This window comes from Kogia breviceps, chromosome 3 (genome assembly GCF_026419965.1).
Source record: "Kogia breviceps isolate mKogBre1 chromosome 3, mKogBre1 haplotype 1, whole genome shotgun sequence".
Lineage (NCBI taxonomy): Eukaryota > Metazoa > Chordata > Mammalia > Artiodactyla > Physeteridae > Kogia > Kogia breviceps.
Window position 1 is genome coordinate 30,656,888 of NC_081312.1, and position 24,484 is coordinate 30,681,371.

General features: G+C 39.7%; 1 protein-coding gene across 20 annotated transcripts in view; it reads right to left on the reverse strand.

Moving 5' to 3' along the window:
- SIPA1L1 (signal induced proliferation associated 1 like 1) overlaps positions 1 to 24,484 on the reverse strand; it is a 389,114-nt gene that overhangs the window by 111,004 nt on the left and 253,626 nt on the right. For all 20 annotated transcript variants that reach the window (XM_067028218.1, XM_067028236.1, XM_067028235.1 and 17 more), the window contains 2 exons: positions 14,318 to 14,448; positions 8,736 to 8,924 (listed from right to left, as the gene is read on the reverse strand). In XM_067028218.1, coding sequence (XP_066884319.1) covers positions 8,736 to 8,924; positions 14,318 to 14,448 — 320 coding nt within the window. The remainder of the gene's footprint in view (positions 1 to 8,735; positions 8,925 to 14,317; positions 14,449 to 24,484) is intronic.

Below are 24,484 nucleotides of genomic sequence, written 5' to 3' on the forward strand. Positions count from 1 at the left end.
ACTTTTCTGTACTTCACATGTTTTCTTGTCTACATTCTTCAGTTAAAAATTTGCTGGTAACTTCAATTCATCAATTTTTTGCTGTGTCTAATGTGTTTTAACCCATCTGCTGAGATTTTGACTTTTTGTTTTTGTTTTTTCAGTTCTAGAATTTCAATTTGATTTTTTAAAAACAAATCCCAAGTTCTCCACTGACCCTTGATCTCTATTTTTTATTTCTGCAGCCCCCATGAAATTAATGAAAACTCTGAACTGTCACCTAACTTTTAATCTGCAGCTTTATGCTATACTTAAGCCCCAAGCCTCTTACAAATCAGCAAATGTCCAAGGAAAAATGTGCTGCAGGATGATTTAATTTTGATGAACCCAAATTTCTCAATTATTTCTTTTCTAGACTAAGTCTAGAGAAGAAATATTTTTTGGTGTTATATCTAAGAACTCTTCAACAATCCTCAGGTCCCCCCAATTTTCTCCTATGTTTTTGTCAAAAATTTTTATAGTTTTACATCTCAAACTATGACTCATTTGAATCAACTTCTGTATAATGTGTGAGATTTAGGTCAAGTTCATTATTTTGTCTATGTAATTGTTCTGGCACCCTTGTTTGAAAAGCCTATCCTTCCTCCACCTTTGTCAAAAAGACTAGTTGGATATATTTGTGTGGAGCTACTTCTGGTTTCTCTATTCTGTTTCACTGATCCATGCATCTGTCCTTCCAATAAGACACAGTCTTGATTACTGTAGTTATACCAATATAACATAATGTCTTGAAATCACATAGAATGATTTCTCCCACTTTATTCTTTTTCAAAATTGTTTTGGCTATTCTAGTTCCTTTGCCTTTCAATTTCTGTTTTTTTTTTTTTTTTTTTTTTTGCAGTACACGGGCCTCTCTCTGCTGTGGCCTCTCCCATTGCGGAGCACAGGCTCCAGACGCGCAGGCTCAGCGGCCACGGCTCACGGGCCCAGCCGCTCCGCGGCATGTGGGACCTTCCCGGACCGGGGCACGAACCCGCGTCCCCTGCATCGGCAGGCAGACTCTCAACCACTGCGCCACCAGGGAAGCCCGCCTTTCAATTTAAACCTCAGAATAATCTTGTCTATAATTTCAAAAATCTTGCTGGGATTTTGATACCGATTGTGTTAAACTAATATCAATTAGGGGAGAATTGACATTTAATAGGTTGAGTCTTTCAATCCAAGTACATGGTATGTCTCTTTATTTTATTTAAGTCTTCTGTGAGTTCTTTCATCAGTGTTTTATAGTTTTCAGCATACAAGTCCTAAACATGTTTTGTTAGGTATATACCCAACTATTTCATTTTTTATTGAAGGATTGTAAATGGTATTGTATTTTATTTTCAGTTTCCACATGTTCATTAAAAGAGATCCACCTGATTTTTGTGAGTTGATGTTGAATCATACAACCTTGCTGGACACACCTTGCAATTCTAGAAAGTTTTTGTAGATTCCTTGGGGTTTTGTACATAGACTATCATGAAGTTTGACATGGGGACAATTTTATATTTTCCTTTCCTTTATCCACCTGACTTCATTTCCTTTTCTTGCCTTATTGTACTGACTAGAACTTCTAGTACTGTGTTGAATAGCAATAGAGACTGTGTACATCCTTGACTTGTTCTCATTAAGTCTTTCATCAACTATGATGTAAGCTGTAGGGTTTTTGTAGCTGTTTTTAATCAAGTTGAGGAAGTTCCTCTCTATTTCCGTTCTTATCATGAGTGACCACTATGTCATTCCTTATCCCAAGTTCCCCAGCCAATCTGCTTCCTTCGTTCCACCTTTCAGATTCATGTTTGCTTTATATACAGTGTACAAGGTTTTTAGCTGTACTTAGCAGGAAGAATAGGGGAAAATTACATCTACCCCATACTTCCAAAAGCAAAAGTCCAAATTTATTTTTAAAAAACACTTTGTCCGGTGTTTCTGGTTATTCTCAGTGGGTGGGCTGGTCTGAGACAAGCTACTCTGCCATTACTGGACATGAAGACCTTAGTCATTTTTTCAAATCCTCATGATTCACACTGATAGCATTTACTTTGGCTTGTTCTTCATAACCATGATAACTGTCTTAACTACTTCCTAAAGATTTATCACTGTACTGTCCTCCAAAAAGAATGATAAAGAGACTGGAAAAATTCAGTGTTGGGGGCAAAAAATGCTAGTTAGAAAATTTATCTTCACTGGAATTTACTAACAAAAATCAAATTGCTTTAAAAAATGACATATGGATACTGGGTAGAAAGATCATTTGAAAAAAATCTGACAGAGATGCTGTCAAAATTATTTATATACATGTGTACAGACAGATTCTAATCTATTTTTATCTTTGGCATAATATAAAGGAAATACTCTATACACACACACAATAATCTTATCTAATAACATGCTGTGCAAAAGTTCTCACAAAAATAGAAAGCTTCATATTGGGTATTAAAATGATGATTTATGTACTTGTATTGATTTGACATTATGATGAATTTCAATTACATAGGAAAAGGCTCTTCATTGCAGCATTGTCTGTAACAGGAAAAGACTGTTATCCATCTAAACGTCCATTAATAGAGGAACTAATGAAGTAAACTATGGTACAGCAACAAAACAGAATATTATGCAGCCATAAAAACAATGGGAAAACTTTCTGTGTACTGACATAGAAAGATCTCCAAAATATATTACTACGTGAAAAAGCAAATGTTTACAGCGTGCTATATTTTGTATAAGAAAAAGGGATGGGCTTCACTGGTGGCGCAGTGGTTGAGAGTCCGCCTGCCGATGCAGGGGACACGGGTTCGTGCCCCGGTCCGGGAAGATCCCACATGCCGTGGAGCAGCTGGGCCCATGAGCCATGGCCGCTAAGCCTGCGCGTCCGGAGCCTGTGCTCCGCAACGGGAGAGGCCACAACAGTGAGAGGCCCGTGTACCACCAAAAAAAAAAAAAAAAAAAAAAAAGAAAGAAAAAAAGAAAAAGAAAAAGGGAACTAAGACTACATATGCATATCTGGTATATCTGTATAAAGAAACATAGGAATACATAAGAAACTAATAAAAGTGGTAATATAGAGGAGAAGAGAGGTGAGGGATAGGAACAGGGTGGAAATGGGATCCCTCAGTGTAAATACTTTGATTTTTGGATCATTTGAAGATATTAGCTAATTAAAGTCTTGTACAAAGGAAACTAGTTTAACTTTTTATTTTAAAGCTGAATTTAAAATCAAGAAGACTGAAATATCTGCAAAGAGTTCCTCTGTCTTTTTGGATTGTGAACCAAAGAATCCTCACTGCAAGTCGTAGCCATGCTGAGCTCCTTCAACTGCAAACTGCAGTCCTACCCAGCCAAATGTCCTCCAAATGCTACTGCTATCAGTCATGTTAATCATAAATCTTACTACTGGAAAGGACTCCATCCAGTCACCCACCACAGCCTCAGCCAGGCAAAAGACCATGGATGAGCCCGAGTAATCATGACTTGTGAACAGACGAGACAAAGCAACCAATGCCACTGTCTCCTTTCTCTGACCTGAGGGCAGTCACGTATATGTCTTCCTGATAATGTACATATGGAACCCATCTGGTGGCCATCCGAACTTTCAACATGCATTAGCTGATACCATAATCTAGAAGAAGATTGAAATTTCAGAAATGGTCATTGTTCTACCAAAGCTTCATTCCTAGAAAATGGGTTTTGGAAAAATTGTTTTCCCTATGGTTCATTCTTTAAATCCAGCTGCCTGAATCAAAGAGGAAAGTGGCTAGTCAAACTCATTTATCTTCAATAGAATAATGCACCAGGGCAATGAACAGGCTAAGTCAGCAGAGAATTTCACCCATGCCCTTAATCAAAGGAACAGTGCTATTCATTATCAAATAAACACTGTTTCTTTCCTTATATCTATTCTTGAGATATATATTACAGACCTAATTAGATCTGATTACTTTTCCCCTTTAACTTCAATAACTTGAAGGGCAACATTTTAAAGAATAGAGAATCCAACAAATATTTTCATTTCTTTGTATTTTTAATAAGTATCTAGAAAAACAGTGGAGATACTCATTTAGGTAAAATCACTACTGTGTACATGAACCTTGACATTTCCTAATGAAAACAGGTCTTCCAATTTTCTCTTCTGCAAACTGGCAATTGCACGTTACTTTTAAGCTCTATTCTGATCCTATTTGGGTTTTACATGTTATACTTAATATTGGGCACTGTAGCCTGTAGCAATAAAACTTGGATCCATATTTCCAGTTCCTTCTCCCACTCAAGGGGAGGGGAGGGGAGGATGGGGTGTACAGTGTATTGGGTAAGAAAGTGGACTCTGGAGTCCAAATGCCTGGATGCAAGACTTGCCACCACCAGATCCTAATTGTGATCTGGGGGGGGGGGGGGGGGGCGGCGGTCCTTCCACCTCTCTGTGCCTCCATGCTCTTGTTGGCAAAGCAAGAACAATAATAGCACCTATATCAAAGGATTCTAAGGGTTAATTAAAATAATTCACGTAAATTGCTTCACACAGTTCCTGGCTTAGTCACTGCTCAGTTCCTAGTTTAGTAATCTGTGTTTTTTTGCGGTATGCAGGCCTCTCACTGTTGTGGCCTCTCCCATTGTGGAGTACAGGCTCCAGACGCGCAGGCTCAGAGGCCATGGCTCACGGGCCCAGCCGCTCCGCAGCACGTGGGATCTTCCCGGACCGGGGCATGAACCCGTGTCCCTTACATCGGCAGGCGGACTCTCAAGCACTGCGCCACCAGGGAAGCCCAGTAATCTGTTTTTATTATTGCCTTACACTCCTGCTCAGCAGGACTGCTTGCTGTCCCATAACCACATTCTGTGCTTCTGTCGTGCTGCGCTTTGTTTTCATTGTTTTGAGTCTAGACCACCGTACAGCTTATTCTCTAGTCTGATGAAAGGTCCGTTTCGTCCTGACCCATCTAACCAATCACGACTTGGCCCCACTGGCTTGTCTGTTTGCAGTTCTCTTATTATACTCATTATATTAACCCTACCTTTCATTACAGTAATTTATGACTTTGTCTCCTTCATAGGTAAGGACTGTGTCCTACTAGCCTATTTATTTTCTACAGTATTTAACAATCTGCAAAGAGTAGTTACTCAATTAGCATTTATTGAATTTGAAAAGTTACGCTTACTTCTGAAAGTTAAGCACAGTATATTATACTATCTGTTAACAGCAGCTTTCTCACAGGATGCTGATAAAGATGAAATAATGCATGTAAAGGACTAATGACTTATTATTTTATCATTATTCATGCGTAGTAAGTGCTTTACACGTGTGCTTTACTCCTTGAAACAGAGCCTGGTATAATGACCTTTCATTTCTCTTGCACTAGGTAGATGAGATAAAGGTGTCTTTTAATGACTGATGAAGAAAAACGGCATTAATACGGCAAATTTAAAAGTAACTGAATTAGCCATATTATTTAAAAGTTGGCCTGAATGGAAAATGAAATTCCTGATATTTCACAGTGTAGTTTGGAGGACCAAAATAATTTGAGACGTGCAAAAAGAGATGAAAACTTGCAAATGTGAAAAACAAAGGGTAGTATCGTGCAAACGCGTATCCAATGTTCAGGACTCCTAAGGGAAAATGGCACTGCTTCTGAAAGCCTCGATCCTCTCAATCGTAAAATAGGCCAATAACTAGAACCTACTGCCCACGGGTGCCGTGAGGATTAAATCAGATGATGCTGGTAAAGAGCTCAGAACAGTGTAATAAGTAAACATATATATTTATCTAATGTGTTTTCATCATAAGAGATGCTCTCAATTATCTAATACGTGAAGATGTAGGACCATGATGGAAAAACTAAATCCAGAGTTGATCTAAATTTGCTGGGTCACAAACTGCTCTAAATTCTTGACAAAGTGAAATCATTGGCAGGTTATTTCATCTTCTTATTGACCTTTAGATGATAACGGAAATGGACATCAATCAATAGTGAAAGACCCAGGAAGGTATCAGGAAGGTGAATGTGAAAGCATGGGTAAGTCACAAAGCATATAATCATTTCCTAAAACTTTGGGAATTAAAATGCCTACTTCAGTTCCCACATAAATATCGGAGTCTAGTCAAACGAAAAACGAATTTTTATATTTTTGTGAAATACTATCTTTTATAGTATATAGATATAACTTACATCTGCTTTTCTGTTCATTTTTAAATGGTAAGATGGAAAAAAAAAAAAGAAAGAAAGAAAGAAAAAAGCACCAAAGATCGGAAAGGCAAAATGCCACAATATAGCAAGCAAACAGTGTTTTCTTTATCCAAGCATAATTACGTGAGCTGTTAAAGTAGAAAAGGTTTTAAAGGAATCATTTAAATAAAACTTAAAGGGAGATAGATGTAGAAGGTCCTTCTAGTGAGTCCAGGTTTTGGTATTCATACTATCAATATCTTTAAATATAAGGATGTACAAAGCATGAAATTTCAAAAAATGATGACATAAATGGAAACTAAAAATGCTTTGCAAAGATTCAAATGCATAATGTACTGCACTTACAAGCATTGCTTTTTCAAAATCTTTATTTGTAAAGGCACCAAAATAATTAGTTTCTCACAAGGATTTCAAGGCGTTAATAAAATTTCCTACCAAAATATGACTCTCCAGACTAAACACCTAAGTACGTGTGTCCTCTGTTTTTTATCAGGCTAATTCTGGGCTTTAAATGCTATGAATATATAAACGGAAAGAGAGGCCAAGCGATGGATGGTGTCCCTTAGTTCAGATAAAGAGCTGCTCATACAGAATAGCAGGTTTTAAACGTCTAGATTCTACTGCCTAGAATTTAGTAAAATTTCCAAAATAAAACTGGGGAGACTCACCTGGACTGCCAAATTTTAATTTCGCCAGAAGGCATTAAAGAAAACAACTAACACATATTATCATCAATAATTTATGAAGGAAAGGATAGTTTAATATCCCCAAGAATAAGAAACCCATCATTTCAGAATAATGGGCAGTTTTGTGAATTAAACAAATGTACCTTTAAGTTAAAGTCATTATACTACTCTCATCTTTCCTGTGTGGATGGGACCATATAGTGTTTATCACAGAGCAGCTATATCTCCAACATTTTGTAAACACGAGGAGAGGGCACAAAATGTGACAGAGAGCCCATACAATGTCTACAATGGGGTAACCCATTTTTAAATTTAATATAAATAAAACAAAGGGAAAAAGGAAGAAAATACCTCCTTTACACAAAATAATCTGTTGAATTTAGAATGTGCAGTATATGATTATATTATCAATATCTAAATGTTGTTGTTTTCCTTGAAAAGTGTAGTAACTGAAAAGACTGAATCCATAAAGTTGAACCTAATCATTATTTTTCTACTCTTCCTTTGTTAGAATAAATGCTCAAAATATTTATCGGAAAAACAGCACCCAAAATAGTTAAGTTTATGTATCAGTAGTCTTCTGAAGCATTCAAAGTGCTCAAATTTACATGTTATAAACATGGATACTCACAGACTATTTGAAATATACATATGAAATAGACATTAGCTATGCTTTACAATAAGTGAGATGAATGGACAAAAGGAGCAGTGATTAGAAAAGTTACATCCAAATATTGGTTCCTAATAATATATTCCTATCAGTTGATTTAAAAGACTGAATATTCCTTGAAAATGAATTTTTTGAACTACCATTCATTTTAATAAAATTCAATTTTTTCCTAATTAAAAAAATACCATTGAAACCTGTTTATAAAATGGAATTCAATAACTGGACCAATTTTACTTTTGGAAGAATTTTTTTAAAGTACAATGGGAAAGCTACTACTACTCACTGCCAGGATGCAATATGGCTAAAATATTCAAAGAAAGAATTAAGAGTATATAGACACAACATCTAATAAAACTAGCCCATATGCTCAAATGATTCCAAGTAGAATGTGGATAAACTCTCTGGTTAGTGGATTTTCCAGATTACAGTTTTGCATTCTCTACTCTTCTGCCTCCTCTATATGGATTATCCTATCACTCATTTGTATCTGGATCAATGGCTCCACATTAAGGTATAGGAAATATGGAAGTGAGAAAATCTTGAGCACTTTCATTTTGTTACAAATTAGGACCCAGATTTTTTAAATTTTGAATTTTTTATTTAAACACCTCGGCTAAAATACATTTTTGGTGGTATTAATAGATTAAAAATTAAAGCTTTTAAGAATGGTGTGGAGTCGTGGCTCCCAGTACAGGCTTTGAACTTAATTGTGTGAATCTGGACTTACTACTGAACCTCTCTCTGTCTCAGATTCCTCATCTCTAAAATGGGGATAAAAATGGTATCATTCTCTTGGGGCTGGGACAATAGTTGGGATAACACAGTAAGGTACTTAAAACAGAGCCTGGTGAATATGTTCATTAGTGTTAGCCATTGTTATTACTGTTATTGCTACTACTTATTCCTGGAGTATTTGAAAACTTCATTGCATTTATGGAAGATTACCAAAAGAGTGGAACATTGTTTAAGTCCTGTATCAGTCAGTCCTGACAAAGAGAATTTCAACAGATGAGAAATGTTCAGAGTTCAGAAAAAAGAAAGTGAATAATTGCAAAGAGAAGATCCTTCACAATAAATAATATCAGTTTTCCCCACCAAAAAAAGAACCATTCAGGTCTGTATTCCAGATGCCTAGTGGAAACCTGAGCAGCAAGAATGTTCTCCCCTGGAAGCCACACTTACCCCCTGTTCATCCAGTTTCATGAGTTGCTCTGTGACTTTGGGGGTGTTGAAGGCCAACCGCAGGCACTGGACGTTGAGCTCGGGAATCACGTGCTCCAGCACTTCCTTCAGGGGCAGTCCCCGGGCCGTCGAGTGCTTTGCCGTTGAGGGTACGGCATCCTCCAGCACTGACCCTCTCAGTGTCATGAGCTGAAAGAGAGACATGTGCTCCGGTGAGATGAGCAAATACATCAAATGCACTGCAAGCCCAGTCTGAGGTCCCCCTAGGGAGCTGGAAATGACATTTGATTGGTTGAGCTAGTGAGGGAGAAAGGATGAGGGAAGTGATGTAAGATACTTTATATATGAAAAATGAGACCAACACTTTCAAGAAGACGCCGGCAAGTCCAACGGAACTCATAATCAAGCCTTCTGAGGACATTTCCTTAAATACCAAATAGAGTGCGTATTTCCCTAGAGAGCTCAGAAAGATCAAGGTCTCCATATAGCTATACTATGCCACTCACACACTCACCAGGAAATTAAGAAGGAGCTATCCCTGAGAATATCTGAAGACTAAATGCTGAGAATTTAGATGTTACACCTTTTTGAATTATAAAAGGTAAGGGTAGGGGGAGAGGAAGTTTTAAATTTCATAATGTACTGTTGACTAGCTTAAACTACTCCCATCCCCAAATGCTGTGACAATAGGACAGTGATTATAGGTAGTAGAGCAGCACCATCAACAGCATTTAAAATGACTTTTGCTTTACGCTTATGTCTTGAGATCCCTTCTATTACCATGAAATAAAAACATACGCAAAGAAATTTCCTTAAGTAATGATGATCTGTCGAAGTAAACTAGTCTTAATTTTCAGACACTTCCACGTGGCAAAGTTGTCAGTATAATTGAAACACGGTACGGCGACCTAAAGAAAAAACCCATTAAGTCGAACGAATTTCCGTTAAGTGTGTACAAGGCGCTGTACTGCAACAGGAGCAAGAGGGTGAGAGGTAAGAAATACCCATTCAGGAGGATATATCTACTAAGAAAAGTTTAACAAGGTCAGGTTCTACAAGAGTCCAAAGGCAGAAAAGGGATCACCGTGGCTCAGGGCATAAGGAAAGGCCCTCATGGAAAAGGGTGGCACTGAAAAGGGGCCTCGAAATCTAGGAAAAATTATACAAAAAGACAATGTCAGAGAGCAAAGGTGTGGAGATGAGAAAGATCGGGGTGTGAGCGGGAAAGAGCAACTGCTGTAGCTTAGCTGGATCTAAGCGAGCCCAAAGGGACAGTGGGTGGTTCTGAAGCTACAGGCAGGCCGGAGCCCAGAGCCGAGTGAGCCCTGACGGGCATGCACCTCATCCGGCTCCAACCGGCCATATCAGAACTTGTTTGCATAGGGATGAAGATGTAAGAAAATTCAGCTGGCAAATAAGATGAACTGCCCGAGGAAGAAACTACAGGTAGGGAAAACAGAAACAAGCTGTAAACCGTCTTCAAGTAACAGGCAGAGGGTGTGACAGAGGATTAGCAGGGAAAAATGGAAACCAAAGGAAGAATCACCAGGGAAGTAAAATCTGTAACTGTGCCAACTGATGGAGAAGAGAGATGGGGGTAGGAAAAGCCAAGGTTACCAACCTCCGACTCTCAAGACAAGAAAAAGGTGCTTGGGGTATCTGCAGTCTGTTCATTTGATTAGTATCTTTTCTTTCATTTATAAATAGTTTGCTTTCAAGTGACAGTTGTGTAAAAAATACCTTTTTCCTGTGACTTAATATCTAATTGGACAGAAATAATTTTTGTTTCGTTTTTCAAATCACGGGAAACGGCTGAGCAAGCAACTCTCGTGCTCCTGGGGACAGGAGGCTGCAAAGGCTGGACATGTTTCCAACTGAGAACGCCAGACGAGGAACGCTAATCATTGCTAATCCTGCACCACAGGAAGACAGCAGCCCACCTCAAGAAAGCCGGAGCAGAAAACCAAAAAGGAATGATTCCTTTTTATACCTGAATCACTAGTGTTACTGATATTTTTGTTAATGACTTCCAGAAACAGGAAGAGAATCCTCCTACATCCCTGTGCACCCATGCTTAAAAGCACTCACACCGCAGATTTTGTTCATAAACAAACTGTCATGCTTCCAAATACATGTAAATTCCTTTTTTGTTTCTTTGTTGTGCAATACCTATTTCTACTGAAAGAGATTTGTTTGTATTTCTGTTATCTTGATGCCATTTACTGAAGCAACAGCAGTATCACTGTGGTGACTATGTTTTCTTTTTTCTCAATGGATTTATTAACAGGAGAAATCAATAGCATGAGAAGCCCCTACAAAGGCATAAGAATTAAGTCTTACTTTATTATATACTCAGTGAACTGCCTTCATGGGAAAGAGTGAACTGCCCATCCTACAATGTGCAGCTCTGGAGCCGAACCAGCATCTAGAGATATTTCTATCAAAGGACTTTCATTAGTCTATTTCTATGAAAACTCTCATAAAGATACTGTAACCAAGCAGGACCCTATGGGGGCCTTCCCGGGACGGGCCTTCCCCCATATCCTCTGCTTTCCCTCCTCTCTGAAGCACTTAGATTTGATGCAAATTTCCTGAGTTTGTTTTGCAGATGTGAAAACCCCCCACTAAATGGAAGAACCACTTGATTACCCTGAGAAGTTCTTCTCAGGCTTGCTGGAGCCTAAGGACTCATAATGTTAACCCCTGTGACACCACCCTGCTGCCTCACCATCAGCCAATCAGAGAACTGTGCACAACCTGATCACGTACCCCGCAACCCACCCCCACTCCTGGCCTTTAAAAATGCTTTGCCGAAACCCTTCGAGGAGCCCGAGGCTTTTCAGGGCATGAGCCACCTTGTCTCCTTGCATGGGCTTGCGATAAACCTCTCTCTGCTCCAAACGCAGACGTTTCAGTTTGTTTGTCCTCACTGTGCGTCAGGCACACGAATTTGTGTTAACAATATTACAATGAAACCGCACTTAAGGATTATTTCTATCGGAATGAAAAAAAATTACACAAAGGCTAGTGGCAATTAATTAAACAAACATTAGAGAGGAAGGAAGGAATGACGGGGCAGGGCTGTCTTAGGCATTAGGCATGTAGTCACGAACAACTCAGAGCCCTCATCTTCCCTGACCTTATATTTGAGTGCGAGAGTCACAAAATGAACCAAGTAAGTAAGAACAGTGCATGAGATAGTGGTTAAGTGTTCATGAAAAAAAGAAAGCCTGGAATTGGACATGAAATGAGATATGAGGGAGTAGAAATTTTAGATGCAGTGGCCAAGGAAGGCCCCTGTCACTTAAGAGTAAAGGCCAGAAGGAAAAGAGAGAGCCTGCGGCCACGAGGATGCCTGGGGAGAACACTGACCACAGAGGAATAGGGGCTATCGGAGCCCTGAGACAGAGGTGTCCTGAGATTGCCCAGACGGAAGGAGGCCAGTGTGGCTGGAAAAGACTAAGTGAGGGGGAGTTTTCGGAGATGAGGTCAAGGTCAGAAGCAGATGCGTCTGGACTCCTAGGCTAGCAAGGAGAATGACTTTAACTTGGAAGATGGGAAACCATGAAAGGATTCTGAACTGAGGAATGACAAGACGTGGATTACATTTCTAAAGGACTCCTGCTGGGCTGGAAAGGATGCAGGGCTTAAGGGCACAAGCAGCAAGAATGGTTCTTGGAGAAAGATGATGGTGCCTTGGCTCAGGCAGAGACAGTGGGATTGGAGAAGCGGTAGAATTCTGGATACATTTTGAAGACAAAGTCAACCAGTTTTGTGGACAGACCTGATGTGGGGAGCAGGAGGAAGGAGAAGAGAGGAGTCAAAAGTGACCTCGAGGTCTCCGGCTTGAACAATTGTTAACAAACAGGGTTGTCACTGGTTAAACATTAATTTGAACATGAAAACCGGTGGTAATGGTTTTTTGAACCATGAACAACATTTGACTTGGATGCTTCAATCAAAGGGTAAGGAAGTGGCCCCATGGACCGTCGAATGGGTTGGCAGGAAAAGGACTGAACTACAGGACTAGAGAATCCTTAAGTGTGGTTTAATTGTAACTGCAGGAGGAAGGTACAGGTGGAGCATTAGAGGCTGAGGCAGGGAGAAGCAGACCACATTCACTTAGGATAGGAGTTGACCTGGAGAGAGAGGGGTTGTGACCAGCCGTGGCGTGCCTGCAAGGCAAGCTGGAAGGGACAATCGTAGACACCGGAGACAGGATCTGAGAACGAAAGTACTGATTTAGAAAGCTTCAACGTCCGGCATGAAGAATGATAGGACAGTGGCAAGAAGAGAAATTGAAATGGATAAAAAACATAGAAAAGAAAAAGTATGATGAGGACTTAAATCAGAGTGGCCTTGGGGAGGGGGAAAGATAAGGACAGGAAGGACAAAAACAGGTGGGAGGAGGTAAGTGTGGCTCTCAGAAATCCGGTGGGGTCAGAGGACCAACTATCGACACCCAACTTCAAAAACACAGTGTGTTCTCTGTGCGTTTCACGTTCAACAAAAGTACGGACCCTGCTTAACGATCAGCTCTGGCATGGAGAAAAAGGAACCTACAGCATGTGAATTCTTCGTTTCTCTCGCGCCACTCGACACAACACATTAGATATTAAAGCCGTGCCTTTAAAAGTCCTATATTTAATTTCCCCAGAGTTCAAGCCGAGGAACAATTACTAAGTGAAGCCAACCCCTGCAACTTGCCTTGTATTCAATGGGGGAAATGAAGCCAAATGCCCTATTTAAACTAGTTTCAAAACCATTATTTTCTAGATACCTCAAGGGAGCATTAGGCATTAATGCATAACAACAATTCTAAAGTGATCTGGTTCAAAGAGGCAATAAATTGATAGCTGGCACAACTAAACATATGTTTAGAAAGAAAACAAAGGAAAAAAAACTCACAGTCCCGAACTTGTTCACGAGTTGTGTTTTTTTTAAATGCTTTGTTGGCTATTTTATGTTTCCTTTTCTTTTTTTTGACCTGAATTTCATTTTAAAATAAAAACTCACGTATTATGTATACTTAGATCCCTAAAGGGCTCCAAGAACCTGTCTTACCCACAATTAGACAGCCTCTGGTTCAAACAGTCTGCATTTTAGGCCTCCGAGAACAGGTCCAAGATGGCAAAGTGAAAATGCAAGAAGAAAAGAGTTTTCTTGGGTCAAGAAATGTCCTCAGCAATAGTTTGGAAAAGTGAGTTAAGTCTTGGCTGACCCTCTCTGCCTCCTCAAGCTGGCTCGGTGCCTTCCGGCTGCCCAAGCAGGATATGTAATATCCAGTTTGGGATTCTGAGGACTCCAATTTCCTTGGGTCACACTTAATGGACGTATCTTTCTGTGAATCAAAACTCCCATTCATCTATTGTATCTATCCAGAGCTAGATGGGAAGAAAGGGTCCAGATCTAACCATTATGTCCAGCCCTATCACCACCGGAATGAATGAAAGGGGTCTTTGTTTATTCTAACGACATTTGTAACCATGAGCTATTAAATTTAATTGCTTTGCTACTGCTACTACTCTATTTTTTTTTCCTCAATTAAATTAAGCCTCAAGTCTTTCTCATGTGTGACTTACCTCACTAGTTCTAAAAATTATTCGGTAGTTGTATGGAGATCCATTTTCTTTCGTTTCTTCTGGTTTTTCCCTTCGAATGCTCACAGCCACCGGACCAAGATTCTCATCTGCCCCAAAATAGTTCCAGTGTTCTTAGGTACAATGAGACAGAACAAAATTAGAATATTTACAGAACGCTTAAAAGTGTTATATGCTGCTTGCTATTTAGATCACTCAGAAATTACTCTATACCAATAAAATGTAAACACATTTAACAAAATTAGTATTCTTCAATGAGTTATAAAAGTAAAGACTTCGTTATGCAGGTTTAGTCTCAGAGGAGGTAAGACAACAGAGGTGGCCTGTTCCGGTTTTTACTACTTGGCAACTTACTGCTCTGCTATTTTTTTTTTAAAAGACACTTGTGTTTTCTCCTTATAAACAGGCTATATTGTGTCAAGCCTTCTTAGCTTTCATAAAAACAACAACAACAAACTCCCCCCAAACCTATTGAGAACAAAGTTTGCGTACAGAGGGATTTCCTGCAGATTAAAAAAGATTCCCTGGACTGGAGAGTTATTCAGCAGCTTTCCTCCCACGTTTCCCAAGTAAGATGGAGTCTCAGCTCAGAGGTAAGAGCTTCAAAGTGCCCCTGGGAGGCAGAAGCCCAGACCCAGGGCTCTGGGCCTCACCAATGGTTCCCACATAGTAAGCATAAAAAGCATCCCATGGAGCCACTGAACCTGAAGGGAAGTGAGGGCTGGGATAACGGATCTCTCCTAGGCAAGCAGTGTGGCCGTGTGACTAATGGCGGCTCACGGGCCTCTCTCCTCAATGTCTGACATTGCTCCGGACTCCAAACCTTAGCACAACCTTGGGGCTTGGGGGAAAGTGTCCAAATGACTGGTGTTGACTTTACCTTCCTCCTGACAAGAAGGAAGGTTGCAATCAAAATTAAATTAATTCACAGAAAATGTAAAAAGTGATATTTACTGTACACCTAAATATCTACTTCTTAAAAAAAATTTAAATCGTTGATACAGACATGACACGTTTACAGATGAGAAAGCAAATAAAACAAATATATGAAAAGCCAGAACAGATAACTTACTTTTCGAACCTCCAAAACACTTACTTTACATTGTCCTATTTCATTTACATGTGACACGGTTAAATGACTGAGTTGTGACACGGTAGGTTATTCTCATACAAAATGCATCGATATTTGAAAATACATGTTATTTGCATATAAAACATGCATTTGAAAATCCATGAGAATAATAAGAACAGCAGCATAAAATATCTAATCATGTAATTTTACTTTATTTTATTTTTTATTTTTTTTGGTATGCGGGCCTCTCACTGTTGTGGCCTCTCCCATTGCGGAGCACAGGCTCTGGATGCGCAGGCTCAGCGGCCATGGCTCACGGGCCCAGCCGCTCCGCGGCATGTGGGATCTTCCCGGACTGGGTCACGAACCCGTGTCCCCTGCATCGGCAGGCGGACTCCCAACCACTGCGCCACCAGGGAAGCCCTAATCATGTAATTTTAAAATTTAGGTAATACGTATGAAAATGCTTTGCAAGTACTAAAGAACAATTATAAAAGATGTACTCATTAATATCACGGGCTCTCTTAGAATATTATCATAATCCCTGGAAATTCAAAATAAGGGAAACACAATGGGAATACAAGCAACAAACATTTCATATAAGGACAGTTGAGAAACAACCCAATAAACATCATAAAATTCATGTACAAACACTTATGTACACCCTCAAAGCACAGCACGTGAGAATCACACTCAGAGGTTATTTACTCTTACTTTGCACATAATTTTAATAAGCGTGGTTGTCTGATCTTCAAGCCCACAGCTTGATTTCAGAGGTGTGGTAATTCCAGATGTTGACAAAGTCCAGGGAGTAGGGCTGATAGAGACTTTCATGCAGACAGCAATGGGACAGAACAACTGACAACAAGGAAGAAAACAGAAAGGGAGGAGACAGAAATAGTATAAAAAAGCGGACAAGAACTGAAAGAGAAACAAGACAGCAGTCTGGGCCCATTCACTGAAGGAGCAAAGAGCTTAACAAACTTCAACAACTTCAGAGCATATTTTAACCCGGCAGCAGAGAACACGAATGTGTCAAAGATGAGCGTCACATTCATTATATCCTGTTTCTTGCACTTCATGGATTCTACTGAAACTCGACTCTCCAGAAACTCCCCCCCGCCCCCAACAAACCTCAGGAAGGGCAGGTGAGAGCTGCTATTCTCTGCTGCTGGAGAAATTCACAAAGACGCTGGTCGCTCTCAATTAGTGTCAATAACCTCAACTCGTCCTCAAGCTGTCCCTGGTCTGCTCTGGCTCTCCTTCTCCAGAGAAGATGTCTCAAATATTCTCTGTTCTCCCTCAAACTCCCCCCATCTACCTTCTCTCAATCTTAGCAGATAATGCTGTCTACATACATCACAAAGAAGATAAAGACCCATTTCAGAAGCAACTGTCCTCACTTTCCACTATCACACACACTCACCTAGGTCCAGACTTTTGCTTCCTTTCCTTTACAATCTAAAACCCAATCTCCCCCGAAATTCTGGTCTCCACTCATTCCACCTTCCCAGGGACACTGATGCCCGATCACCCTCCCTGTATCTTCAACTTCCCCTCTCGGCCTGCTCATTCCCATCATCATTTAATCAGGCTCAAGCCTCCTTCATCTTTAACCATAACACCCTCCACTCTTTACCCACCTCCAGGTTATCTCCTTTTTCTTTCCTTCTACTGGAAACTTCTTGAAAGAGATGCCTAATTCTTCACTTTAGGATTCCTATCATCTGACACCATTGCACAGTCACCAATGTCAGCCTTAAAGTTAAAACAAAATGGAAACTTTTGGCCCTTATCTTGCTCAAATTCGCCACAACAACTCGCCAATGGCACAGCTGGCCATTTCACTTGTTTTCTAGAAACACTCATCCTGGCTTCTCAGACACTACCCTCTCCTGATTTTCCTTCCACCACTCTGGCTCTTCTTACTCAGTTTCCCTTCCTCTTCCCATCTGGAATCTTCCATCCACTCTCAGAACTTTCACTGCCATCTCAATGCTGATGCCTTTCAAGAGTCCACCTACCCACTCCAGACGTCTGTGAGCCCTGGATCTTTGCATCTACCTAACGGAACTCACTGTTTGTCTGTCCCATGGCATCTGTAAAAGTGAACCCATCACCTTCCATGCAAACCTATACAGCTCCCCCTGCAACCCCAATTTCAGCGACTGCTACCACATTCCTCTAGTTGCTCATGCCAGACCCAATGTCATGCCTTGTGAATTCTAGTTCCTAAATAGCTCTCAAATCCACCTACTTTTCCTCCGTCTCACTGCCACTGATTTACCCTCATCATCATGTGCCTGGATGTTTGTGAGTCTTCTGACTGATTGGCTTTTCCTGATTGGCTTCTAAGATGCAAACGTGACCGTCACTATTAAGTTTAAAACCCTCCTCTGGTTTCCCACCGGTCCTTGGATACTTCTCGTGGCTTCCCAAAGGCTCTCACAGTCTGTCACCAGCCTATCAGTCCAGTTTCAACTTGGACATTTCTATCATCCTTCTGAACTCTGAGAACCAATCATACTGAACTTCTCAACTCACTATGCCCCTTCTCACCTGAGACACCCTACCTGGAACATTCTTCCCACAACTCCTCTTTATCTGACTAAGCCCTCTCATCCTTCAGGTTGCATCTGAAATATTATTTAGACATCCTCTCAAAGAGTGATTGAACACTGGAGCAAAATGAAAGTGTGTACTTTGTATAGTAACAATAATACTTTAAGAATTCATAAAAATACAAATTAGGGAAACCAAATATTTAATATATTTCAACTACAAAAATTTAGAAATGTTACAACAGGAAAATGTAAATATATAAAAATACAAATATTAAACACAATCATTTGAGTATAAATTGGCAGATAAAATAATAGCATTATTTTTAAAAGAAACTAAATCCTACATAAAAATGAAGAATATTGATTTAAAAATGAAAAAAAAAATTAAAGATCATTTAAACTTTTTTGTGTGTGTCATCCTCAACAGATTTTTCCCAGCTACGGAAGAAGTACATTTCTTAGTTGGGGGAATACGGATGAGATCATTATAAACTAACTTCTAACACCTTCTTCAGACTCTATGTTCAAACACACCCATCTCTGGTTTGATAACTCCAGGAAGATCTTTTAAAAACTTATTTGTGCATTTGTGCAGAAACATCAATCTTTTTTTACTGAAAAAGAGCTCTAGCTATTATTTCCAAGACAGCATTTCCATTTGATCTTTATTTCAGTTTCGTCAGTAGAGATGGAGATTCTGGTCTGGCTTCCTGTGTTAAATTCACTAATATCATGTTCAGACTCTACTTGTTCAAAAAGTCTTTCAAGTTGAGTAAGAATTATTCTTACAATAAAAGCCTTGCTTTTTGGTCCACCATCCATTTTTCTGCTCCTGAGGATTACAGAAGTATAGACAAAAATCCTTTCTACATGAACACAACTTTTTCAGGTCAAAATCCGAATGCAATGTATAATTTGCCAATAGAGGAGTCTGGCTCAGCAAATTACCTTAAATTGAATTTTTGAGTCTTTAAACTTTGATCTCAAGACAAATGACTTTTTTTTTTTTTTTTTTTTTTAACTTAAAACCCAGCCTTTTAGGGATATCCTGTGTCCAGTCCTTCTGGCCACTCTTGCCGCTGCCTGTCCTTCAAGTTCACTGGACTGCGGTACTTTCCTCTTGGGGCCACAGCCTTGGGGCAGCACTTCTGCACTTGCTCCCCGCTGCAGCATGTTTTATTTCTTCCCACCAGCCATGTACCTCCACCTTTTGCTGGCAGTGCTATCCAACAACTGCAGAGAGCTCTTCTAGCCATACCTACAATCAGCTTTGTCTTTTTGGGGGTGGCGGGACAGAAGGGAGAGAAGGGGTACAAAGACAGGGGAGATGCAGATGCAGATGATAAGTGTTAAAGAAAGGCCAGGAAGCCTTTGATGATGAAAGTCAGGAGGAGGAAAGGGAAAGGAAAGAGGAGTTGGAGACTCAAGAAGGGTGGTTAAATCTGCTGATGGATGAACTGAAATACAGGGATTACACCACCAAAAATAATGATATTTTTGTGCCAGCCTACTGGAAGGCCAAAAACCAGTATTGCAATCACTCCATTAGAATGATATAATGCAGCAAAGCGAGGAACTTTGCCAAGCACTCTAATACATCAACCATGAAAATACAAGCTTTGCCTTCTTTTTCACAGATGTGGCAAATATGATTTAGAGAGAATAAGTCACTTCCCAGTCACAACTAGTAAACAGCAACACCAGAACTCAAACATATTATTTTAAGTACCAATTCCAAAGCTCATTTTCTTAGCCATTACATCTAACATTATCTTCCCAAATGTTTCTAAAACTGTATTGTGAATGAAAAATAATTAAATAAAATGTGATGCCTAAAGGGATTAACTAGCCAGGTGACACATAAAGCTTTATTCCTTGATGTGCTATATTGCCAAGGTGTCACTGTGGGTTTTTGGGGGTTTGTTTTTTAATAAATAAATAAATAAACAAACACATTTATTTACTTATTTATTTATTTATGCGGCGTTGGGTCTTCGCTGCTGCACGCAGGCTTTCTCTAGTTGCGGCAAGCGGGGGCTACTCTTCGTTGAGGTGCACAGGCTTCTCATTGCAGTGGCTTCTCTCGTTGAGGAGCGCGGGCTCTAGGCGTGCCGGCTTCAGTAGTTGTGGCTCGTGGGCTCTAGAGTGCAGGCTCAGTAGTTGTGGCGCACGGGCTTAGCTGCTCCGCAGCAATGTGGGATCTTCCCGGCCCAGGGATCAAACCCGTGTCCCCTGCATTGGTAGGTGGATTCTTAACCACTGCACCACCAGGGAAGCCCCTGTCACTGGGTTTAAAGGGAGCAATATTCATGTTTTATCCTTACATGGCTGATTCTCTGCTGCCTTCATTTCTCATCTTTAGCACCTAAAAAAATTTTCAGCCTGAAGTTTTCTTATTAGTTCTAGTTCTTGAGTTTTAACAAGGATGGTACAAAGAGCACCATGCCTAGTTCTGCTATCACTAGAACATTCCACACAAATAGCCATATTTCTGGCTGACACAGTCACAATAAGAAATAATAAATGTTTCACATTTTTAGAGAGGGGACATAGTAAATAGTTCAAAGCCCCAAGTAATTAGATCAAGTACAGTCACATCACCCAGTTTCAAGCTGCGGATAAGCATGTGTGCAACAAGGCAAAAAAAGGTTAAAAGCCTGGCATTTTAATTGTAAACAAGGAAAGGAAAATAAAATCACAAAAAAACAAAAAAGAAAAAACAAAGCGGCAACAGCATATTCTGCTTTAAAAATGAAAACACAGGTTTGCCAAAGTGGAGGTAATAAGAATCCAACTGTTTAAATGGCTCTTTCCGAGGACTTCCCTGGTGGCAGTGGTTACAAATCTGCCTGCCAATGCAGGGGACACAGGTTCGAGCCCTGGTCCGGGAAGATCTCACATGGTGCGGAGCAAGTAAGCCCGTGTTTCACAACTACTGAGCCTGCACTCTAGAGCCCGCGAGCCACAGCTACTGAGCCCGTGCGCCACAACTACTGAAGCCCACGTGCCTAGAGCCCGTGCTCTGCAACAAGAGAAGCCACCCCAACGAGAAGCCCGTGCACTGCAACGAAGAGCAGTCCCCACTCGCCGCAACCAGAGAAAAGTCCGCGCACAGCAACGAAGACCCAACGTAGCCAAAAATAAGTAAATAAATTAATTTTTTAAAGTTTTTAAAAATTTAAATGAATGAATGGCTCTTTCCGAGAAGAGCACTACTCAGAGGTTCTGTCTCTGGTCCCCAAAGGGCTCATCCTAATTATAAGGGTGGAGGTTCCACTAGAACTAAATAGCCTAGGACTTTGCATCATAATCAAAAGCAGGTCAGAGTAATGGATGGGAACATTTACACAGGACTGGCCACAGGCCAGAATTCTGTCCCAAAGCACTCCACTAAGCTTGTAATTATGGTTGCTTAAGAGTAACTGCCCACATTTACAAAGTGCACAGTACTCTGAAGTTCTGATTCTTCTATCCATAGGTAACTCTTAAAAGGTAAGGTGGTCTATTTGCCAAAATTACATGACATTGTTAGGCTTAAAGTCTTAAAAAGTCTCACGTGACTAAGCAGCCCCCAGTAGCCCCCTAACTTGCCAATAAAAAGTAGGCTAAGACCGACATTAATAAATTGCATACAAATGGTTAAAGAAAAAAAAGTACAAATAAAGCTCTAATTGAAACAAAGGGAAAATAAAAAGTATCAGTGTCAAAACGGGAGATTTTTAATTGGCCATTATCTATGACAAATAGCCAAAAATTATATTTTTCAAAATTCAATCTCATTAGTGATCGAAGAAATGAAAATGTTTTGGACCTATAATAAATGGTCTAAAATAAAAACTGTAAATATTCAAAGTAGTCAAGAAAATGTTAAACACCATACAGTCTTAAAATATCGGTAGGACCTTCCTGGTCTAAGCTTTCTTAAGAAAAATTTGGCAGTAAAATTCAAGGTTCCTATAAAGTTCACACCAGGGCTCTACCTTACGTAAATAATTGGACATGTGGAAAAAAAGTTACATAACAAGATCATTTATGTAAGGTCAAGGTTTTTAAACTTGTCTATGGATAGAAATTAGGGGGTCCGTGAACTTGAAGGAAAAAAAGTATACCTTTATTTTCACTAACTTCTAAATGAAACGTAGCATTTCTGTTGTAAATGAGCCAACCAACTAAAGTAATATTAGCTGTACATGTGACTTTGATGCCAATAGAAATCATAGACATTTTCATATCACATTACAGTTGTTACAGACATATCAAAATGTCAATTATGCTCATCACAACTTTGAAATTATGGTAGTTATCAGATCTGATGCTAGATCTTTTTGTTAATGCAATAAGAAGCATCTATATAGTATGTCACAAAATTTTTAACACTCTTGCAATTGTATTTTAATATGCTTGGTTTGCTTTGTACGTTTATTTTATGCACTTAAAAACATTTTTCTAAGGAGAGTCCACAGATTTCACCAAACTGCCAAAGGGGTCAATGGGGGAAAAACAAACAAACAAACAATCAAAAGACACTTAGGAAGATCTAATGTAAGAATGATTTATAGTAAGAAACTGGAACGCCTTAATATAGAATAGCTGGAAAACTTTAAATAAATGATGGCATAGCCAATTATGGAACCATGAAAAATATACATAAAACTATATTTAATGATCTTTATTTTATTTAAAAAGTGAATATGTATTAAAAAAGATGAGAAATAAAATCAGTAGTAATCACATGATTAACTTGCTATAGTTGCTCATTTTTCAGTAATGAATATATGTGACTTTTACAATAGGAAGATTTTTTTTTTTTTTTTTTTGCGGTACGCGGGCCTCTCACTGCTGCGGCCCCTCCCGTTGCGGAGCGCAGGCTACGGACGCGCAGGCTCTCCGGCCATGGCTCACCGGCCCAGCCGCTCAGCGGCACGTGGGATCCTCCCGGATCGGGGCACGAACCCGCGTCCCCTGCATCGGCAGGCGGGCTCCCAACCACTGCGCCACCAGGGAAGCCCGAAGATTTTTAAAAGTATAAAAAATATATTTGGTTTGCAAATGGTCAAAGAGTATATAAAGCATAGTTTACAAGGCTGCATATTAATGTAACTCTTTAAGTTTAATGTTAGTTACAGATGCCAGCTCAGAAAAAAAAAAAAAATTTAACATCCAAATGAAAGAAATTATAATGAAATACCTGTCTCTAACTCAATGTCTTTATATTAAAAAAAATCTTTTGTATCTCCTTACTAGGGATATTGCAGCAAGATGTCTGTGTAAAATGCTTCTGAAGGGTTTGAAAGGAAGTCCCTCAGAAACAGTCAGAAATTCAGTCACTGCCCCTCATGACGGTGAAGCCCATGCAATGTGTCTCAAAAACTCAGCACAGCCCATACACTTGTGTCGATATGGGTTGCTGAGGTTGCTTTTCTGCGGATGCTTCTACATCACTGAATGCTTCTACCTGACTCAAATGCAGTTAGGGAGAGGTCTCTCCTCTTGCTGCCCTGAAGTTCAGATGCATGGCCTCCCCGTACACAGCAGGGAGCTCCAAGAGAAGATAAGTGAAGGAAGTGGTACAATAAAGCAAGTATGTTTTGAGCACCTAATTTTGGTGGCTCACTGGTGTCTGAAGTTAATAATGAGGTGTGCATTTGAAAAATAGGTGGCAGGATTTATTATATGTTAACTTGTACTGAAATAACAGATATAGAGGGCCCTTATGTCCTCGAAACTGCAAAACAAAGAGCATAGAAATTCTTTGGGTATAGGAATTAGTAAGCATCGCATTCGCCTTGATGCATGTTGACACACAAAGTTGAGGAAGCATTCCCATTTTCATGTGGATGGTTCATATGTCAGCTGCTGTTATTGACTGTACCTGAAGGTTTTTGTTTTTTTTACATTTTATCTTGACTGCTTTTGGACTTACAGAGAAGTTGCAAATATAGTACAGAGAGTTTCAGTACATATATCCTTAACCCAGTCTTCCCCAATGTTAACATCTTATGTAACTACATACAGTACAGTCGTCATTAATCAGAATCAGTAAATTAACATTTACTAAAGATCTCACTCAAATTTCACTAGTTTTTCCACTGTCCTTTTTCGTTCTGAAATCTCATTCATTATCCCATGTTGTACTTAATTGTTATTATTTCTCCTTAGTCCCCTGCAGTCTGTTACAGTTCCTCAGTCTGTAACAGTCTTTCATGACCGTGACACCTTTGAACAGTATTTATCACTCAATTTGGGTTTGTCTGGTGGTTTCACATGATTGTGCATTTTGCGCAAGAGAACCACAGAAATGATGTAACCTCAGTGCATCATTTCATGGAGTTCATGATAGAGACCTGATTCATTCCATTAAGGTGGCATGTGACAGGTTTCTTCACTGAAAAGTTACTATTTTTCTCCTCGTGGTTTACAAGTATCTTTGGGGAGATACTTTGAGATTATGTAAATCCTGATTCTTCTCCTGTTTCTCCTCAAACTGTCATCCACTGACTTTAGCATCCATCA